This window comes from Diabrotica undecimpunctata, chromosome 6 (genome assembly GCF_040954645.1).
Source record: "Diabrotica undecimpunctata isolate CICGRU chromosome 6, icDiaUnde3, whole genome shotgun sequence".
In the NCBI taxonomy this organism is placed as follows: Eukaryota; Metazoa; Arthropoda; class Insecta; order Coleoptera; family Chrysomelidae; genus Diabrotica; species Diabrotica undecimpunctata.
Window position 1 is genome coordinate 151,273,702 of NC_092808.1, and position 19,319 is coordinate 151,293,020.

General features: G+C 34.6%; 1 protein-coding gene across 1 annotated transcript in view; it reads right to left on the bottom strand.

Annotated features, from left to right (window-relative positions):
- Positions 1 to 3,218: 3,218 nt before the first annotated feature.
- Positions 3,219 to 19,319, bottom strand: part of loco (regulator of G protein signaling family member locomotion defects) — a 128,785-nt gene continuing 112,684 nt past the window's right edge. Inside the window, exons 5-11 of the mRNA XM_072535790.1 lie at positions 10,297 to 10,634; positions 9,897 to 10,146; positions 9,555 to 9,761; positions 8,020 to 8,293; positions 6,780 to 6,928; positions 4,676 to 4,883; positions 3,219 to 3,938 (exon numbers count right to left, since the gene is read on the bottom strand). Coding sequence (XP_072391891.1) covers positions 3,403 to 3,938; positions 4,676 to 4,883; positions 6,780 to 6,928; positions 8,020 to 8,293; positions 9,555 to 9,761; positions 9,897 to 10,146; positions 10,297 to 10,634 — 1,962 coding nt within the window. The 3' untranslated portion in view covers positions 3,219 to 3,402. The remainder of the gene's footprint in view (positions 3,939 to 4,675; positions 4,884 to 6,779; positions 6,929 to 8,019; positions 8,294 to 9,554; positions 9,762 to 9,896; positions 10,147 to 10,296; positions 10,635 to 19,319) is intronic.

The following is a 19,319-nucleotide window of genomic DNA, read 5'->3' on the forward strand; positions in this document are numbered from 1 at the left end:
CACGATTGCCAAATTTAGCCGCTAATCTATCAAAGGGCATAGCGGTATGAGCAAAGAATATAGACTCATATTCTTATGCGTCTATATTCTTTGGTATCAGCGTGACACCACTTTTTCAAAAAAATTTACAGTGTCCCAGCGGTTTCGCTGTGAAGCAACGTGTATTATGTATTGCCTACATACGTTTTTCAGATCTAAAATGTGACAGTTTAATGTATCGACATTCAAGAATTTGAAGATTGTGTATCATTTGATATTTCATATGTTGTAAAGCCTTCTTCTTCAATGCTTTGTAAATTTATTATTATTATTATCATCCATAATCGTTTGTGGCGTCGGTTGACGGGATTTTGTTCCCATTGGTCGATGGCTTCGTTGAAAAGAAGAAGAATTGACAGTTGACAAATGGTTCCGGTCTTGCCTAAGATTTATGCTCAGACTTCTTCTTCAATGCTTTGTACATCTATTGTTATTATCATCCATAATCGTTTGTGGCATCGGTCGACGGGGCTTTGATCCCATTGGTTGATGGCTTCGTTGAAAAGAAGAAGAATTGACAGTTAACGAATGGTTCCGGTCTTGGCTAAGGTTTATGCTCGGCCGGTAATGCAGATTCAATGTTTAACGACAATGACGTCAGAGTAGTTCAAATGTCCCGTCCTGTCTTGCCGAAGTGTCCCATACTCTGTTCGGTGTATCTCAGTGACATACGGAACGTTACTGAGAAGTTATTACACTTGATGTCCTTAATATTTCTGACAAATCAAAAAAAATGATCTGGTTACCACTTAGATCTATTTGTAGTAGCATGAATTCTCCTCCAAGTCAAAATTTTTATTTAATATACAATCATTTGTACAACTATTCAACTATTATACAAATAAGCCTAGGAGCGTGATAGTCACACCCATTTCTCTTGTAACCCACTCCAGGATTCACCACGACGTTATGACTCCTAGTGCTGCCGGCGTGTGAATTCACAGATTTTGTCTACTTTGTTCTTCCAGTTTCCTGCACGTTTTCAGGAACTTCACCACATCGGGTTTTGTTCTTGTTTGGGTAGTTTGAATCCATACTTCTTGTAGATAGAAGTTCCATCTATATGGGCAGACATCGTACCTCTCATGGTTTCTAGACTGCACTCCTCCGCTGGAGCACTTTGCAGTTCTGCGAAGATAGCTTTCGTTTTTTCAATGGCATTGCCTCGTCGTTCTTGGTGACGAAGACTGCCGTGTCTCGCTCTTTGACCACAGTCCATGTGAAGACCTCCGACCAGCCTTTATTTATGAACTCTATTGTCTCCTTCCAACACAACTAATAGAACTGATAAAAGAATCTCTAAAAGTAGAAAGTAGAATCCGGATACAAAATGAATTAACGGAAACAATAGATGTGAAAAAGGGACTACGCCAGGGAGACGCTCTATCATGCATCTTGTTCAACATCGTGCTCGAGAAAATACTGAGGGACACAACAGTCAATTCACGAGGAACAATTATTAATAAAAGCGTGCAAATACTAGCATTTGCAGATGATGTTGACATAATCGCAAGATCAAGAAGAGAAATGATAGAGGCATACAACCAAATAGAACGAGCTGCACAAAATAGTGGTCTTAAAATCAATCAAACCAAAACAAAATATATGCAGGTAAGAAAAAACGCAGAAATAAGGCAGCCACAAAATATAACAATAGGAGAATACAACATAGAGGAGGTAAAAAACTTTATATACTTGGGATCCCTAGTCACGTCTGATAATAACGTTACGGAGGAAGTGAAGAGGCGAATATTTATTGCAAATAAATGTTACCATGGCTTAATTAGACACCTAAGATCAGATAACGTCGCAAGAAAGACAAAATGCCAAATATATAAAACCCTAATAAGACCGGTACTCACATATGGCTCAGAAACCTGAACACTTACTAAAAGAGAGGAAACGTTGTTAGCCATCTTCGAAAGAAAAATCTTGCGACACATATATAAGGGCACAAAAGATACCAGGATCCGGATATTATAACATTCATCAAAATAGGACGGCTGCGTTGGATAGGACATGTAGAAAGAATGGAAGAAGGCGAAATACCAAACAAAATATTCAAACAGATGCCAGTAGGAAAAAGAACAAGAGGAAGACCGAAACTGAGATACTTAGAACAAATAGAAAATGATATAACAACCTTAAAAATAAAAAAACTGGAGAAAAAAAGCACGAAACAGATCAGAATGGAGAAGAATCCTAGAACAGGCCAAGACCCAAAAAGGGTTGTCGAGCCAGTGATGATGATGATCTATTGTCTCCTTCCAGTTTTCCCATATTGTCATCTTGTTCGTTTACTCTTCTTTTAATGACTTATATGTCCACTTGAATGCCTGTTGTCGCGTCTTCTTTATTTGCAAAGGTTAGATGTTGGTCTGCACACCTCTGGATGTCGTGCACACCGACTGCCTTGGAACCTCTTCTATCTTCTTATTCTCCTCAACTTCGTCGATATATTCGAACATCCTATATCGCAGGATGTCGACCTACCTCTTTATGGATAGTCTTGTATTTGGCACCTTCCTTATGAGTTTCTAAGAGTGCCGCTACGCTGTTCTGGAGGCACTCTAACTTGCTTTGTAGTTGAGTGCCTGTAGTTCTTCCGAACTGGTCCATTCTGTCCTGCTAGATTTTCTGTTTTTGTCATTCATCGTCGGCGCTGCATCCGCTGTTTAAGCTGCTGGCTCCCCCTTTTTCTCCCTTTCTTACGTTTTCTTTCCTTAGAATCTCCCATCTTATTTTATCTGTTCTATCCTTCTGATTTTTTGTCGCTTTTTATTTTTTCCTTTCTTTATTTCCCCCCTCTCGCTTGGTTTCCCGTTTCTCTCTTTCTTCGCCCTTTTCGGTTTTATCTTCCTATCATTTCTGTTGCTTCTACTTGTGTTTTTTCTAGATCAGATTTCTTCCTTTTCTCCCACTTCTCTCCCCTCTAGTTTCATCCCTTTCTTATTTCTCTCACTCCTGCTACTCTGTCTTCTGCGTTTATATTTTTTTCCTTCTCATATTTCTTCCAACGAGTTGGAAATCTTCTTTTTCTCGTTTCACCAAACTCAGTTTTTCTAGTTCATTCATCTTTTAAAGTTCTTTTAGTCTCTCGTCGAGTTTTTTAACTGTTGATGTGATTTATTACCATTACATCGAAAATGTTGATAGTACAAAAATTAGAAAGACGAAAATCTCTTCAATATAAATTTTTATTAGCGCTATTAAAAATAAATAACTATTAACAAAATATATATATATTTAAATATTAAATATAATACTTCTCTAATACAATAATGTATCAATAAATATTAAAATTAAAGCTAAAAAAGGTTAAAACAGTTTCGCCGGCACAACATTCATATACAAAAAACACTTTCACACAAAGCTGCTAGATGACTGTTCCAGGAACATCGCTTGTTTCCTGTCAGTAGAAGGAATATCTTTGCTCTTATAGAAACCGTTCACTTGACCCCAATTCTGCGGCTTAATGGGCACTACTTTGGGCTTGGGCGGTAATGGGGGCGGTTCGGTCCTGTCGACCGAAGTGTTTGTACTTTTACCGGGCGACGTCGGCGGCTGGACTCCTTCCGACTTACTAGGAGATGATTTAATATCGTATCTTGAATCTTGGTATTTATTGGCAACCAAAACGTTCCTGTTTTCGTAGTTCGACTGCAGCTCAAGTTTCATGTTTTTAGCTGACGATATGACGGGTAGTTTGTCGGGTGAGGCAGGTACTGAGGTTTCTCCTAGGTAAAATTTCGCCGTGCTTCCTTCCAAGTCACTTCTTCTCTGCTTTTGGAGGTGCTCGTTTTCTTTGTCTTTGAGGAAATCCGGTAATTCGAAATTGATCTCTGTACCTCGCTGGTCCTCTATCCTACGCTGGGCTCTTGTCAAACCTTCCACCAGTTCTGAAACAAACAAAAAGAAATTGTAGATCCAATAAAAACATAAAAAGCACAATAATATATTTTTTAATTGAATTGGGCTACGTGAAGAAACAAACAGTATATTGGTAGAAAATATGAGGCGGCAAATACACTATTGTTGTTTCCTTCCAGTGACTACTATATAAGAAGAAAATATAGATTATTAAAATGGCCATTCAAATGAGAATATGAATTATCTTCCTTTATACTAATTCAGGAACTTTTCTAATGTTTCATCTAGTTTTCTGGGAATCCGAGAGATTGTCGGTTTTATAATGTTGCTCCATAAAACTTTTGATGCTGAATCAGAATACAACATTAGTTTTCCCGCATCAGTTGCAGTTTTGAGGAACCAACAGACGCTTACGTAAGAGAGGCAAAGACTCGTCGTTCCAAAAATATTTCAAACCGGATACTCCTTGTATTGGTTTTTCATCCACCCGTAACCGTTAACTTGATATGGCAAGTGGCTAAATAGCGCATATTTTGTTTTAGGACAGTTAATGTTCAGTCCCATCTCTTGTCACATCGTGTCTATAGCATTTAAGAGGCCTTGCTGTTCATTTAAGTCATAACCGTTTTATCTGCGTATCTGATTGTATTTTATGAGTTTTCTTTCAATTTTTATACCATAGTCCAAGTTATGTATAGCTTGTTTAAAATAAAAATGAAAACCTAAACACTTTCAACGAGCTGAGAACAGTTTAACAGTTACCTACCGTCACTTTCACTTGATGGCACCAGATTGAACTTGTTGGCACCAGATTTCAATTTGGCAATTAGCGGTTTTTTCATTTGACTTTGATCGCTCATAGTTTCCTCTTTATACCTAGTCGGAATTTTCTTTTTTCTTTCGTGGATACCCGAATCCCTCCTCAGAAATTTTCCAATGAAAGTCGACGAGTGCTCCGAGCCCCAGTCTTCGCTCTGAAAAACAAAATTCATTTTAATTTATCAGAAAATTTAATAATTTTTTTTTGTAAAGGTTTAATTTAATTGTCATAAAATTAGAATCAGATTTGGTGGTTGAAGGCAAGGTAGATGGTAAGAGAACTCGAGGAAGATCGCCACTTCGATGGTCAGACCAAATAAAGTGCGCTACCGGTTACTCTCTATCTGAGGCAGCACACTGCGCCCAGGAGAGAGAAGATTGGATAGCAACCATTCGTCACATACCATAACGTCACCACATCTTACGAAGGATAAAGGATAAGAGGAGGAGGAGAATCAGATGAAAAATGCGCTCTCCTTTATTATATAAGCCTATCAGGGGAGATGTAAAACACTTAAGTATCTCTTGTTTTTAATCTCTTTCTACGTAAAATGTTTAATTCTGACTTTAGTACCCTCTATAAATTAAAAGGATGCGCACTAAAGTCGTACGACTGACAGGCCTTTAAGGTCATCAAGCCTTTTGACTGACGCCTCTTTCGCGTATGTATATAACTGAAACTATCTCCATATTCCAAAGCAAATTTATGTTATTTGTTTTATACAGGGCGGCATATTATACACTAAAAAGCATAAATAACTGTCTTTTCTCACTAAAAGTTTGTCTAAAAAGGTTCACACTATGATTTAACATTTTATAATTATTTGACGTTTTGATTTCCACTCCGCAAATCGTTCTCGCCATTCGCCTACTAGACCTGGAGATCTAAATTATATAAATCGTTCTCGAAAAACGATTATTTTAAAATAGTGTGCTGTTATTATAACCAAGTTGTTTAGCGGTTTTCCAAATTGACGGGTGACTTTCTTTTCCTCGATCTTGTAGGACGACTAGCGGTCTCTCTCATACACAAATCTCATTGCTCGTCTCACTCTTACACACATCGCTTATATCACTTTAAAATTTCCCCAGATCTACTGAAATTGTGACGTCAGATCTGATACTTTACATGTACCTAATTGAGGTCACAATTTCCTCAGACTGTGCTCGGATTCTCCTAGTCTATCTACTCATAGATAAAAAAAGGTAACATCGTCAAAATGAATCTTTTAAGAGTTATTGGCAAAGAAAGTAGACAAAATTTGATGTTTTTTTTATTCATATTTCCGACCTAATTGAGAGGGAGGATGTCAATTATTATTACTTAAGTTACTACACAACTTTTTCTGCAAAAATCTGAATGACACCTCTCACATCCATCTCAAAACAGATTTGGCTTGGTCTATAATATTACTGAGTAGATTTTACCAACCCAGAAGATATAAGAGGTGATTCAACCATCTATTAGATCGGGTAATAACGATGGATTTGTTAATTTTTGTATATGGAAGAAGATAACAATGTTTATGTGTACTAATGCTAATGTCGAGCAAGAGATATACTCGACATTAGTTTGGAAGATTATTTCCTCAAAAACTTTTGCTAAATCAATAAATATTTTAATACAGTCTGGTTGTTGGAATTTTGCACAATAACGACATTATTCACCAATTATTTTTTAAGCGAAACTTCTATACTGGCGTTGTATTACTTTTTTTCTCTCTATAGTAAAATGCTGAGGTGGGCGTCACGAAAATATACACGTGCACTTGTATTACGTTTACAAAACCAATTAGTTAAACTGTCAATCAATTTTCGTTACTTAAATTTATATTTTTTTCAAAAAGGGTTGTAAAAAGGGTAATTTATTATATTATTGTTGGCTTTCTTGGGGTAAGTATCTATCTTTAAATTGGCATTTCCTCTTACCTAAACTCTTAAATTACATTAAGTTTGACTTAAATGTTTTAAATTTAATTCCTACATAAATGAATGATGATGTTTGTGCAAAAATCCATCGAACCGACTGTATTTATTAACGCTTTAATTACCTTGACTGATCCCCTATCGGATTTTGTCAGTTTGCAACTGAGCGATTCGCACTTTTCTTGTAGAATACCTTCATAAACTTTGTTTGTGATTTCCTCCAACTTTACTTTGTTAGTTTTGATCGGAACGTTGGGATTTTCTTGTCTGAAATCTAAAAATCGATAAAAAATTCCATTAGTGTTCTGTTAATATCATATAATTTATGTTGATTAGAAATTTATACAAAAGTATCGTCGTTTTGAGGTTTCTTGGAACTTCCGTTTTGATAAAACCAGAAAACCACATTAGACAGTCTTTGAAACCATATACAGGAAAATATATTTTCTAGATAACTTGGTGTAACTTGTAACTGAAAATATGATACAGGGAATTTTCTTTAAAATATGATAAAGACAGTTCTTTTATGTAGACACTTAAGACTATTGTATATAAAATTGTATTTTTTTTAGTTATAGTTTATTCACTGAACTCAATACCAACTGTCTAGTAAAAAACTAACAAAAAAACGATAACATAACAGATAATGCAGCAGATGATTTAGAAATGGGGAAATAGTAGAATACTAGAAGGAAGAATTCTAAGAATAGACAGATTAAATATCTATAAAATATTTAATTCCCGGCTTTAATTATGTATGGAGGGAACCCAGCAAGTAATTCTTGACAAGATGGCTTGGAAGACCGATAAAGTCATTATGAATTGTTCAAAAAGTAGAAACTGCTTGGTTGTGATTGGCTGAACTTAATTGCCATTTGAAATTGAAGTTACACCATCAATATTGTATAATTCGCTTTTGTTATATTTTCAATTTTATTTCCTTATTCATATTTTTATAAAAATAGTTCTTAGAACTAATATTATTTTATTATCTCATAGAAATTTAGTGCTAAATATCATCTCAAAAATTGTTAGGTTATGTTTTGACAATGACAGCTGACTTTTATTCTGTCTAACATTACTACGACGCCATAATGTCTTTCTACTAAGGTTTATCAAAAATGTAACTGTTTCGTTAAAGATGCTAGCCAAAATTTAATAAAAGAAGAAGCAAAACACATAATTTTCCCTTATTACATATAAATGTCTTACTGAAAACTACTGTGGAATTTCGTCACTAGGAAAATAAATGTCTACACAAAGAAGTATGATTTTTAATAGCTTTTTGAGTCTAATTCAAACTTTTATTTTAGTTTCACTATGATTATTTCTATTATACACATTTTCATAGTAAAAAGCTCTTACCTTCTTTATACTGCACTTTTAGCCTAAACCCATCGATGGTAGTCACCGGCTGATGTAAATCTATAGGAGTATTTCCATTCAGAACAACCATCTGGTCCAGATTGTATTGGTATTTGTGCAAACTTGGCCTTAGCACATCGGTGATGATTTTTGTGTATTTGGATCTGATGCTGATCATTTTCCTATTTGGCAGGTCAAGTTTAAAGACCACTCGCTGTTCGACGGTCACTTCGCATCCCGCCAACGTCATTGATGAGTCTTCTACGTCAACACACTAGAAAAAATAGTTGTTTTAGTACATAAACATTAAAAAACTAAAACTATATCATGATAGCTATTTTTTATTTAGTGAAGAAGTCAATTTTGGGGAATTCCATTGAACACCAAGTTATTCCCCCGAATTTCGGTTTTACAGTTTAAAAATATCAAATTTTTCTCACTTAAATATCAGAGTCTAGTGAGTGAGAACTAGTACACAATATCGCGAGGCAAGCCTGCATAGAATGATTGATCAAAAATAAAGTCGGTTATACGCAAAAAGGGATTAATTTGCTAAAATTGAAGAAGCTTTCTTCTTATTCCTATATGAAAAGTTTCCTATGAGATGTTGGGCAGTAATTTGGTGCCCCCATCTTTTCATAATACTACTATTTTTCTTAATGTATTTCTTCTCTGAACCGTTCTATTCAGCTTTTTCTATCCTGCTATCATCCATCTTGTAGGTTCCTTCTTTCTATTGCCTCGTCTACTTCATCTCTAAACGATCTTCGAAGTTTTCGCCTCTTTCCTGTTTATCCAGCGTCATGAGCCTGCTCTTTTGACAACCGTTCAACAGAGCTATCTCTTGCACTTTGTTGGCTTTATTTTTCTTATTTAACCTTCATAGATTCTTAGATCAGCATAATCCTTGTTATCGTTTTGTACATTCACATTTTTGGTGTTTACTTTTTCTGTTAGTCTATGTATGGTTTAAATACCCTTGGAGATAAGCAAATTCCTCTATGAACTGTATAATGTAGGGGTTATTCATGCAATAAGATGGATGAAATCCTAGAAATCTTCTAGTGCAGACCAGATATCAAAAGTAAGTTGTTAAAAGATAAATCAATGACAAAAATGTGGATATTTTGGTGGTTATAGAAAATACTCTTAGAAATAGTATAGAATCAGTCCAGAGGATCTGCGGACCATGAAGTAGGTAGAGAAGAGGGGAGAGAGGAGCGCGCCAAGCGGTTAATCCGGCTATTCAAGCGAACCGGGTGGCGGCAGTTGTTTACTTTGATAGTCTTTTATCGATACCACGTTTTTTCAACTAAATGTCACTCGTATTTGCGCTTATCAAGATTTGCGCGAAACCATTGCGCTTATCAAGATGAACTAAATAGCATTTTACTTTTGATATAGATGTCTCTATATGGTCGGTATGACGAAAACGTTTTTCGAAAACAAAGTGCCTTCTCGATATATATCGAATAAGTTTGATATAGCCATTTATTGATTATGTAGTACTTTGTGTAAGAATTGTAAACACTTACCTTCAAATGCTTGTCAGCATACACCTCAAAGGAAGAATACTTCAGACCTCTTTTCTCCAATAATCTCGTCACTAAACCTTGAATGGTTTCAGATTGTTTAATTTGGACGACGGTGGTACTTCCGTTGCTCAGAAGAACTCTACACAATGCCGTTCTAGCTACATTTGAAGACAACTCTTCTTGACTAGCTTGTGCTTTTATCAGATCCTACAAGGAAAGACAATAGTTTATATTAGATAAGATGAAATAACACTGTCGTAAAATACATATATAGCAGGCAAACACGAACATTTGTTAAAAAAAGAAGGGAGTGCAAGTCCTTATTGTTAAATTAGTAACTACCTGAGATGATACAGCAATATCCAATGACGTTAGGGATGATCCACTGGAATGTACTTCAGATGGGTCGTTATTCTTCAAATCCCCGGAGTTTAGATCACTTCCTCGTTTGTTGTACTCACTCTCTCCCCGATCTTTGGATTTTGAACGGTTTTTCCTGTGCCATGGCAAAAGCGATTTCCTTCTTCTGTCTTCGGCATTACTAACTGACTTCTTCAGCTTTGTAGGTGTCGATATTGGTTGCAGAATAAGCCTAAAAAGTGGATGAGTGAAAACTTCCTATATCCTAAATGTAAAAAGGTGAAAGGACTAAAATTACAGTACAATTTTTTAACAACATAGTCCGTAATGGATTCATAAAAACGGCTTTAAGAATTTAATTTTAAAAAAGTAGCACACTCACCTAACATCTATCTGAATTTTGTCCTCTTCCCCGGACAAACACTTCCTATAGATATCCGATCGTAAGAATCTCGGATAACTGTCGAACTTCATTAAATTGAAGATCTGTTTCTGCGCCTGCGCAAATAGATCCAGATCGGCCGAATGCAGATTCCTCTCGACGCTCTGACGCGCCTGCGCGTCCACATTAACCGCTTCCGTTGCACCTCCGCACAAATGCTGACGGTATATTCTTTGGGCTTCGTTTCTTCTGTCATTTTCTGAGGCTAATACTTTGAAACGTTCGCAGGCTATCCAGAAGTAGATATTTTCTGCGCTGAATTCTTTCTTTAGGAATTCCTGCAATAAAAATGCCTCATTAAGTATTGCTGAAAAAATTAATATAACTGTTGAATCCTGTATGTTTATAGTATATCCAATGACAGACGAGTGATCGAAAAATATCATAATTAAGATAAACATATTTTTCAAGGTTTTTTAAGACTAAATTAAATCAACTGTGATGGATTCGTCACTTAATGGAAGTTCATTTTATTTTAACAACATAAGTCTGAAAACTTTTGTTTTCAACACTTTCACGGACACTTTACAAACTTACATGTGGCGACTGCCCAAAAACTTACATCGGTCAAACGGGTAGAACCTGTACCAAACGAATAGCAGAACAAAAAAGGCTTTCAATAATAGAACAACAAATTCTACGTATACCTTCTAGATCATAATTATTCTTTTAATAAACAATTTTAAATTCTTCACATTCAAAATAAAGACCCTAAGCTATCTTTATTAGAATCTATGGAAAATAATAAATTAAAAAATAAAAATATAATTTTGAATGACCAACTTGAGACAAACAGCTCTCTCCTCCTCAACTTATTCAGTTAAAGACTATAAAGTGTAGACGCATAGTAAAGATACATCACTTGAGAAAGGCCGAAACACTCAGTCGAAACCGCTGTAGTGATAATAAACTATAATAAATGTTGTGGAAGTGTTAAAAACAAAAGTTTTCAGTGTTTTATTGTTAAATAAATCAACGGTGTTCAATCAACACAGAGCTAAAAACAAAACTTACGGAATGTTGTCCGATACAGACTTGAAAGATAATGGCTAGTATCTGTATTCGCACAAATGGTGCCCAATATTTTTACTGGATTGCAGAGAAGAGATAACTTACATTTAATCCAACAAAACCGATATTTTCAATAAATATTATAGTTTTATTTAAAATTTCATTTCAAGTTTATTAACTAACAAATTATTCTTGTTCAGTTACAATTTCTTGTTTAGTTAAATACTCCAGCATACCAAGTCACCTAGGACTCGATAACAAGAAAACAGCCCCACAAAGCTCAATTCTTTCGATATTCTACGTCTCTAGAATGAGTTATTTTTTCTCTTAGAAGCAGTGAGAATAATATGTCACTCTAACATTGCAATTATGTCTTCACATTTTGTATCCACATCCAAATATAAAAGGGAAAAATACATGCTCTTTGATGAAGAGTATTTTGTGACAGTATATGAACTTTTATGCACTTGATTTCAGAAATGGTAAGCGGTTCAATTGAGATCAAAGCATTCACATATTTCTCATTTTATTACTACTGACATTAACAACTTTTTGGCCAAATAAGTACACTTTCTATATTAATTTGATCTGCTACCTTATTAATTTTGTACGAAATTTTTTCAGTGTGTGTGTTAGGTTAGGTTAGCAATTACCGCTCCTTTTATATGCCCTTCATAATTTCATTCTCTCATTTTGAAAATACTTAAATCAGACCATACCCAGGCAAATCGTTTAAAGTTTAACTTCGAACAACCTTGATTTGAGTTTTATTACATACCTGACAAATAGATCCCCTGTATTACAGAAGTAACTGAAAGGACTTGCACTTTATTTTCTTTAAAATTGTTAATAAGTTGGGTTGTGTTATAAATTTCTTGCGTGAAAATGAGGGCCTTGCTCTAATAACAAATTTATTTTTTGATTTCTCGTTACAATACCAATGAACAACTTAAAAAGTTTTAATTGGTGTGAAATTAAAGTGAAAGAACAAGAAATCCAAAAGAAGATAAGATTGACGGACACAGCATTTGTTTATATTATTAACGATATATAAATTCCAATGTTACTACCGGTGTCATTGAGTCAGTTTTTGTAGTGAGAAACCGATAGTCCATTTTCTATAACACGAATAATTAGTTGTAATTTTCATGGTAATTCGTTTAATATTATCTGTATCAATGAACGTTTCCTGAGTACCTTCCATTGCTATCAACACACATTAATTATCACGATCGACAGAGGAAATACCAAGTTTTGAAAATATGCAGCAAATTTGATATGATAATAAATATGGTTTTGGTTTGTCGGAAAAGAATATAAAATTTGTATGTTTATATTTTTTTATAAACAAAGTTGTGAAATCATTGAGAAAGGGTGGGAAGGTGCGATGTATTTGTATTATCATAGAATTTCTCCAAATTCACTTGTATGTAATTCATGTGTGTATACCCGAAATTTAAAACCACATTTTTAGTAAAATCCTGAAACCCAAATCGTTTTTCGGTTTTCTTAAATAATATCAGTATCAACTTCCGGAACTGCTAAAATAATCAACTGGGTTAAAGAAACAAACTCTTGTCAAAGTCTGTAATTTTTAAGATAATTTTTTTAATAATGTAAATATTTAAAATATCGTATCTAATTTTTTTCATCTGGCACCATGTAAACATTGTATAATCAACGCAAAAAATTACATTTACGAATTACTCTCAGCACCAAACTAAAGAGCATTTTTAAATTCCCTTTTCAGTAATGCACATCAATGTATGGAATACATTGTTATACATTATGTTATAATTATTTGAATTATAATACGAGATCCCACTGCAAAATTACTACATTTATAACGTAGTTAATCACTCACATTTGTACATACATTTAAGAATAGAAGAATACATTGATAACAGGTTCTTCTTCTTCTTCAGCCTTCATTCATCCATTGTTGGACATAGGCCTCCTCCAATTGTTTCCACGCTTCCCTATCTTTTGCAATTCTCATCCATTGTTTTCCAGCTACAGCTGTTATATCGTCTATCCATCTCTTTTTGGGTCTTCCCACGCTTCTTTTTGTTTCTCGAGGTCTCCAGAATGTCACTTTATGAGACCATCTGTTGGTGTCTTGTCTTGCTACATGTGCTACCCATTGCCATCTCAATGTCGCTATTTTTTCCATGATGTCGGTTACTTTAGTTCTTCGACGTATTTCGGTGTTAGGAATTTTGTCTCTGAGGCTTATATTTAACATGGCCCTCTCCATGGCCCGTTGAGTTACTCTTAATTGTTCTGCCATTTTTCTTGTTATTGCCATAGTTTCTAATCCATAAGTTGCAACTGGTAGTATACAAGTGTCATAGGTTTTTCGTTTTAAGTGTATTGGGATTTTTCTGTCTTTTAAAATGAAGCTCAACTTCCCAAAAGCAGCCCATGATAATTGTGTCCTTCTTTTAATTTCTAGGGTTTGATTTTCCTTTTCGTTTTTAATTGCATGTCCTAGATATATATATTGTTCTACCTTTTCTACATTGATGTTATCTATCGTGATGTTTTCTAGGCTGTTGCTTAATATCTTTGTTTTGTCGAGATTCATTTTTAATCCTATTTGATTCGATTTGTGATTTAAATCTTGTAGCATTGATTTTAGTTCATGGATATCTGTGCTTATTAGTACTATGTCGTCTGCGAAACGCAAATGGTTAAGATATACTCCATCTATTTTTAATCCCTTTTCGACCCAATTTAGTTTTTTGAAGACATTTTCTAATGCCAAAGTAAATAACTTGGGTGAGATGGTGTCACCCTGTCTCACGCCTTTGCCAAGGTCTATTTTCATAGTTTCCAGATCATCATCTATTTTTACGTGAAAAGTAGCATCATCGTATATATTCTTAAGGAGGGCAGCATATCTTGAATCTACTCTGGCGTCGTCCAATGCTGTTAAGAAAGCCCATTTCTCGATACTGTCGAATGCTTTGTGATAATCGACAAATGCCAGATGTAGTGGTATGTTGTACTCTATTGTTTTTTCAATAACTGTCCGGATTGTTTGCAAGTGATCGATAGTGCTAAAACCCTTACGAAAGCCTGCTTGTTCCACCGGTTGGTATGCATCTAGCTTAGCTGTCAATCTATTTGTTATTATTCGGGTTAGTAGTTTGTAAAGGTGTGATAACAGGTTATCAGTCAAAAAGTGGCTGCAAATAGTTTTAGTTCAATAAGGGTAAGAGAGCTAGCCGAAACGCTACGGGCTTGACAAGGATGGCGAGCTTAGATTATTTTTACCAAGCTCGTTATACTGTAATTACGTTAATTAAAATAAAGTTCAAATCAGATTCGTTATAACTATTATAATCAACTATAGAAAAAAAGTGAATAAGATTGTCCAAGTCCTAAAAAAATTGGTGAAGAGCGGCGAAAGACTGATGAGGCCAAAGAAAAAAAAAAGAGAATAACTTTAATATTGCAAATATTGCCATTAAAGATTGTAAAGTAGAACAGAAATACGTTGCATAATTCTTCTCATGGATGAATTCTTTCAATAATTTTCCTGATTATTATAAATTTACACGATTGACATTGAATTGCAGACGATTCTGGTCGCAAAGCTCTCCGCAATCTATGCTTTTGAAACGATAACCTGACAATTCTAGTTGAATTTCGAGTTTAGTTTAAAATAACGATCTCCAAATTATTGAAGAGCCGCGAAATGAACAGCAGTTAAAATGGTATGTGGTATGGAGTGTATGTCTTGCACATTATTCGTTTAAGATAATTAAGGATAGCAGCTGTAAAGGCTGTACGTGTCCCAGACAATCGAGTATGACACAGGTTCCATAAACAACTCAGTATGAGGAATGGTTGCGAAATATGCGTGCCGCTTTTGCTGGATGTTGATCACAAAGGAATGAAGAACATATTTGTCATGTTTGTGATATCTCTTTACATCTGAATCAAAATAATAGTTCATAAAAGAGAAGTCTGTGACCCTACAGCAGAGAAATTAATGACAGTTTAACCACGGTTTATAGGTTTGAGTAGCGTATTTTGTATTCCAAAGACATTTTTTATCAAAGGATCACAGTGTTGATGCAACATACTACACATAATACCTTTTTGATCAGACAAATGACACAAATCAGACAGAAAAGATATGATTTGTGAACTGGATATTGAAAAACTTAAATGAAAAAAGTTTTAGATTAAAAGCATCGGAAAATAGATAGTTAGGAGGCTTTAGAATGGCAATTTCAAGGACGATATTGTAAGTAATGTAGGACACAGTTTGTTGACCCAAAGGTAGACTATATTAATAAATAAATTAACCTTTACATATAGGATGAAAGATTGAATTATGTACTTACATATATGTAAGTACATAAAAATCCTTTTAAGACAACAAATTAAAGTGTTAATAAATGCTGTTCACGAGAATAATAATAAATTAACAGAATTATTGCTTATATGGAAACGTATGTAATTACATTGATCTATTAACACTATAGATTGATTTTATGGGTGTGCGATGGTATGAAATGCAAAACAATATTATTAGTGAACATAAATCAAATTCTACAAGTAACGACCTTCCCATGTGTTCAGAAAAATAGCTATCACAGTTATAAATACAAGTTCAGCGTTCATTACGAAAGGTTCACTTTTAGTTTATGATTTATTAGTTCATACTATTGTGCTGTAGTCGGTTGCAAGATATAAAAAAAAGGAAACACGCCCCTTAGACTTGAAACCATGGAGCGACGTTTGATTCCGAAACTGAATACATGCCAAATTTTATTTCCTTGTTTGTATGTTTTTTTTTGTAGTTAAATTCCAATACTTATTTCTACTACCATCCCATTGAATACCATTATCTTGCGAACTTTTTTATTATAATGTATAATAGTATTTTATAATAAGTGTTTGCGTCAATAGGTGACGTTTCTCGGAAATCAATCAATAAGGTAAATATTTGGCAAATATACTCGTAATAAAGTGATTGTTATATTTGTGATAAAAAACCTTACAGCCACAAAAACTGATCTTTTTATTATGTATCTATTTTTCGTTATTTGTCTACTGTGATTTATTTTAATAGTTGTAATAAACACTAGTAAAAAAAAGGAGGTCTAACCGGCTTTACAATTTTCCGGACGAGTTTTTTTTATCATCTAATATGAATAAAATATTTGCTTTGTAGCAAGAGCATTTAGCAAGTAATATTAAAAGAACATATAAGAAAAATTATTAGCAAATAAAATAATGGGAGAGATGGTGTTGGTTGGGTAATGTTATGTTGAACACAAAATCATATTAGAAGAAAGAATGAAGAAATACGAAGGAAAATACCTACTACAAAGAACATTAAAATATCATTTTTTGTAAAAATTAACAACACACATTGCGACAATTTCAAAACAGAAGCCGGTATCAGGCAGGGCTGCATACTCTCTCCAATTCTACAGAACAGAAGAACGGAAGTGGAAGATTAAAAGAATAGAGCAAACCGAGCCGCAATCTGCCTGAATGAAACAATATGGAGAAATAAAAATATCGGGAAAGAAACGAAAGGCAGAATTTACAAAACAGTCATCAGACCAATAATGACATACGCGACAGAAACAAGACCTGACACAGAGAGGACAAAAAGGATGTTAGAAACAGCAGAGATGAAAACACTTAGAAAAATTGATGGTAAGACACTATAGAAGAGAGCTAGAAGTACAGATATACGACGTAGATGCAAGGTGGAGAACATCAAGAACTGGGTAAGAAATAGAAGAGTAGAATGGAACGATCATGTAAGCCGAATGACAACAAATAGAGTAGTAAAGACAGCAAGAGACGGTTCTCCAATAGGAAGACGATAAGTAGGAAGACCACGAGAACGATGGAACGATAACTTACTGGAGGCACATTGAAAAACAGACAGTCATATCTATATAAAAAGAAGAAGTCGGTATCAGGAAGGTCTGCATAATCTCTCCATTTAATATCTACAGCGAATAGATCAGAGAAAGGCACTAGCCAGATGGAAGGGTGGAATATCGGTTGGAGGTCAGAAAATCAGTAACCAGAGATATGTCGATGACACATTAATAATCGCTTCCAAACAAGAAGAAAAGGAAAACAATGATACGCCTAGAGGAAAAAAGCAAGAGTATGGGCTACAGTTAAATTGGAGTAAGATAAAAATCATGATAGTAGACAGAGTACAGAACAATACTCAACACGTTAAAGAGATTGTGGGCTTCGAAGTAGTAAACACTTTGATATACCTGGAATCTCTCATAACCAACGAAGGAGAATGCGACAGAGAGATGTATAATATAAAACTTTTAGTATTACAAGAACACATATGATGAAACTGGTAACAATTTGAAAAAACAATCATAACAGCAGAGTATGTGTCGATTGGACAGACAATGTGACGTGACAAGATGGCGGCTACGACGTCAGCTGTCGTGTCAATTATTAATTCTTCTTCTTTCCGTCTGACAATTAGTCTTATTTTCCGTTTGTCAAATCGTCTTCATTTCCGTCGGTCAATTCATCTTGTTTTTCGGCTATCAAAAAATCGATTACCAAGGCAATTAACCTAACCTTAACGATTCGACTGATCTTAGAAGTCATATAGAACAAAGTAAGATGGATCATAGCAAAGATGAGGCGGCAAGGGGGTCTAACATGACCCAATAGAGAAGGCAGGGGAGTCTAACACCAGCTCTGTATTAGGGCTGTAACGTGGTCAAATGGGGAAGGCAGAGGGGTCTAACCTCAGCTCTGTATCAGTTTTTTCTTCTTTCTTATCTGTGAAGATAAGAAAGGCAGGGGAGTCTAACAGATGCGATGTGTCACGTGTCGTATTGTGTTTGGTAGGTAAATTTAACTATTTAACTTTCGGACGTCCACTGCTGAACATAAAACACACAAAATTAAAGTTGATAAAAGCACTAATTTATTTAGCGTTGATTTATAATGTTGCACTTGTCCCACTAACCCCCGGGCCACCTAAGAAGATTTGTCAGAGAGTTTTGCCATATCGAGGGAACGCAGAGATCAAAACGAGATATCGGAGCGTGCGCATCTCCAGTTTTAACGTAAACGCATCCAATTAGCACATTTAATGAGTTATGCTAGATATTTTCTTTTAATTTTACTCATTTTAAATTGAAGTGTTACTTAACAGTGCATTTGAACACTGTAGCATTAAATGTACAATACTAGTACTGATCTAAGTTAACCATGACAAGAGTTTGGAAAGCAACCATTTATAGACTTTTTAAACAAAGAAAGCAGGGAACCATCACAGAAGCACTGAAAATGTCAACAGAAAGCAAACCCTAGCAAAATTTTCATCTTCTCCACCACTGAGACGTGCATATCTGGCTTAAACCCTAAGGGCTTGCTCATTTGTCTTTTATGTTGTATTATATTCGAATATACCGCAATATTTCCCTATATAGTCATATTATTTTTATAAATTATTGTACAAAACTAAGATAAGAAGGTATTGATCTTTATAATGTTTCTGTTTTGAAAAGTTCCGAAAAAAGACCATTGTAATCTTTTGCATAAAAATTGTGCTATCAAGCACTTCCAAATCGAGTATAAAAGAATATTTTTTCTACAAAAAAACAAGTCATAAAAATGTACAGATATCAAAGAATATTAGAAACAAAAATACAACGTCGAAAGAACAGTGTAGTTTTTGCCAAGATTATTGGACATTGTACCTACATTAAAATGATTACCTAATTTTTAAAGTTAGACTTGGCAACTACCTATGTCAAAACATTTTTCAGATAAAAAACGATTTTCCAACGACAAATGTAACACTGATGATTTATTTTTTGGACAGGATATACTATCAAAATTCATTCATAACAAATATTGAATGACCTTTAATCTCCGGTTATTAACAACTATATGACCTATACGAACTCCGGTTTCCGAACGAG